At 40.5% G+C, this 2,255-nt stretch overlaps 1 protein-coding gene across 1 annotated transcript; it reads right to left on the bottom strand.

The window, feature by feature from the left end:
- Positions 1–342: 342 nt before the first annotated feature.
- LOC109925515 (muscarinic acetylcholine receptor M2-like) lies at positions 343–1,743 on the bottom strand. Its single transcript, XM_020525447.2, has one exon. The coding sequence runs from the start codon at positions 1,741–1,743 to the stop codon at positions 343–345; it is 1,401 nt and encodes a 466-aa protein (XP_020381036.2).
- Positions 1,744–2,255: the final 512 nt, after the last annotated feature.

The following is a 2,255-nucleotide window of genomic DNA, read 5'->3' as shown; positions in this document are numbered from 1 at the left end:
CCTCTAACCTTAAATCTATGCCTTCTAGTTTTGGTCTGCCCCACCCTGGGGAAAAGATCTTGACTATTCAGCTTATCTGTGTCCCTCGTAATTTTGTACACTTCTATCAGGTCACATCTCAGCCTCTGACACTTCAGTGGAAACATCCCCAGTCTATTCAGCCTCTCCCTGCAGCACAAAACTTCCAACCCTGGCAACATTCTTTTAAATCTTTTCTGAACTCTTTTAACGCTCACAACATAATTACTATCGCAGGGAGACAAATATAGAATAACGTGAAAATGTTGGTGTACATTGTTTGAGTTATTGGATGCATGATAGGCACTGTTTTTTACTTTTCTTTTACGTTGTTGCACCGATGCTCTTGTACTGGCACAAGAGAAGATGTTTGAAAGTTTTCTTGAAAGTAACATTACAGAGTGCATAACAGGCTGGGTTGATGGTACTGTTGATGTAAAATATCCAGTATCCGATATTCCAGACTGTGCTTGGAATACAAGTGGAACAGAACGTGCTAATGAGCACCATGACATTGTATGGGCTCCAAGTGATGATAAATGCCAGGAGAATAGCCAGAATAGTCCTAGTCACCTTCTTTTCTCGGTTTACAGAGACTTTTCTCTTTTCAGAAGTAGTGTGAATTTTTTTACTCGTTTTATGATATTCTCTGATCTCTCTGCCTTTCTCGTTATTGCTTCTAACTTCTACAACGATTCCTGGTGTTTTTCCATAGCCATTAATGCTTTGGGATTTATCAACCATCTTAATATAAGAGAGTTTGCAATTATCTATCTTAGTGCAGACGTTTCCTTTTTCATAGATACAGCCTTCCATCTTTTTGTTTGATGGAATCGTGCTGAAAGAAGTTGACTCACTCAAGGACACTTCCTGTCCCTCGCCACAATGATCAATGATTATTTCATGAGTTATTATGTCATTTCGCATTTTCACTTGTGGCAGCCCACCAGAAGCATTTGATATGTTGCTCTGAGTCGATTTCAGCATCTTGCCCACCTCTAGACTGGGAGTAACTGGTTCCTTACTAGATTCAGACTCTTTTTTATTCTCCTTTATTCTACTTTTGCTGGCACGTGATATGTGCACGTACAAAACCACCATAACAGTAACGGGAAGAAAGAAGGCAGCTATTGAAGTGCCGAAAGTGACAGCAGGATTGGAGAAGAACTGTATATAGCACTCTCCCTCAGTGACTGTCCGCTCCCCTACAATGAACTGCCAGAAGAGAATGGCAGGAGCCCATACAAGAAATGAAAGCACCCAAGCAGCTGTGATCATCATCCCTGCAACCTTTGTTGTCCTTCTCACGGGGTAGGTAAGGGGTTTGGTCACACAGAAGTAGCGATCAAAGCTGATGATCAGGAGATTCATGGAAGAGGCATTGCTGACAACGTAATCGACAGCAAGCCATAAATCACATACCACTGAACCCAGAGGCCAGTAGCCAAGGAGACCGTAAATGGTGAATAGATTCATAGTTACACCAATCGTAACATCAGCACAGGCTAAGCTAAAAATGAAGTAATTGTTAATAGTTTGCAATTGCCTGTTTATTTTGATGGAAATAATGACCAGAACGTTCCCAACGAGGGTTATCACGCTCAAAGATCCTGTCACAATCACAATGAAGATTATTTCGGCCGTTTTATACAAACTCGCTCTTTGAGTTTCAAGCAAGGCTGTTCGGTTACTGAGAGATTCATTCGTTTCTGTTGCTTTTTCCATCAGTTCACCCTGATGTACATTTAGCACTGATGAGGCACAAACAGAAAGAAAAGAAAGGAACATTGATTAGGAGCTAGTTTCAGACGTGTTGAAGTCAACAACAGCCGACTATCAATAAAACTTCTACCAGCAAGAGCATGCAGGTCCAACTGCCCTTTTAAAATTCAACTGGGAAGGCGATGGCCTACTGGTATTTTCGCTGGATTGTTAATCCAACTGCTTTTATAAACTTCAACATCTTTACCAGAAGGATTCGGTTTAAATTAGGAATTAGCTCGTAAGTCTCTTAGAGCAATTAACTATTAGTTTGTAATTAATTAATCATTAATAATTTAATTAATTATTAATTGCTGCGCAAATGATCATGAGTTAAGATGATTTTCATTCCTTTGCTTTCACAAACTCACGTAAATATTGAATACCCAGTCCGCCAAGGGTAGTTTTGAAAAAGAACACGTGTGCAAGCGTTATCCCTCCCGCAGGAACGCAGCAACAGTCCAAACCCAACAGGT

Source organism: Rhincodon typus, chromosome 35 (assembly GCF_021869965.1).
Source record: "Rhincodon typus isolate 14 chromosome 35, sRhiTyp1.1, whole genome shotgun sequence".
In the NCBI taxonomy this organism is placed as follows: Eukaryota; Metazoa; Chordata; class Chondrichthyes; order Orectolobiformes; family Rhincodontidae; genus Rhincodon; species Rhincodon typus.
This window is presented reverse-complemented; position numbering and strand designations above follow the sequence as displayed.

Coding starts and splice junctions, on each gene's coding strand:
- LOC109925515 (XM_020525447.2), bottom strand. CDS start 1,743: ATGGAAAAAGCAACAGAAACGAATGAATCTCTCAGTAACCGAACAGCC.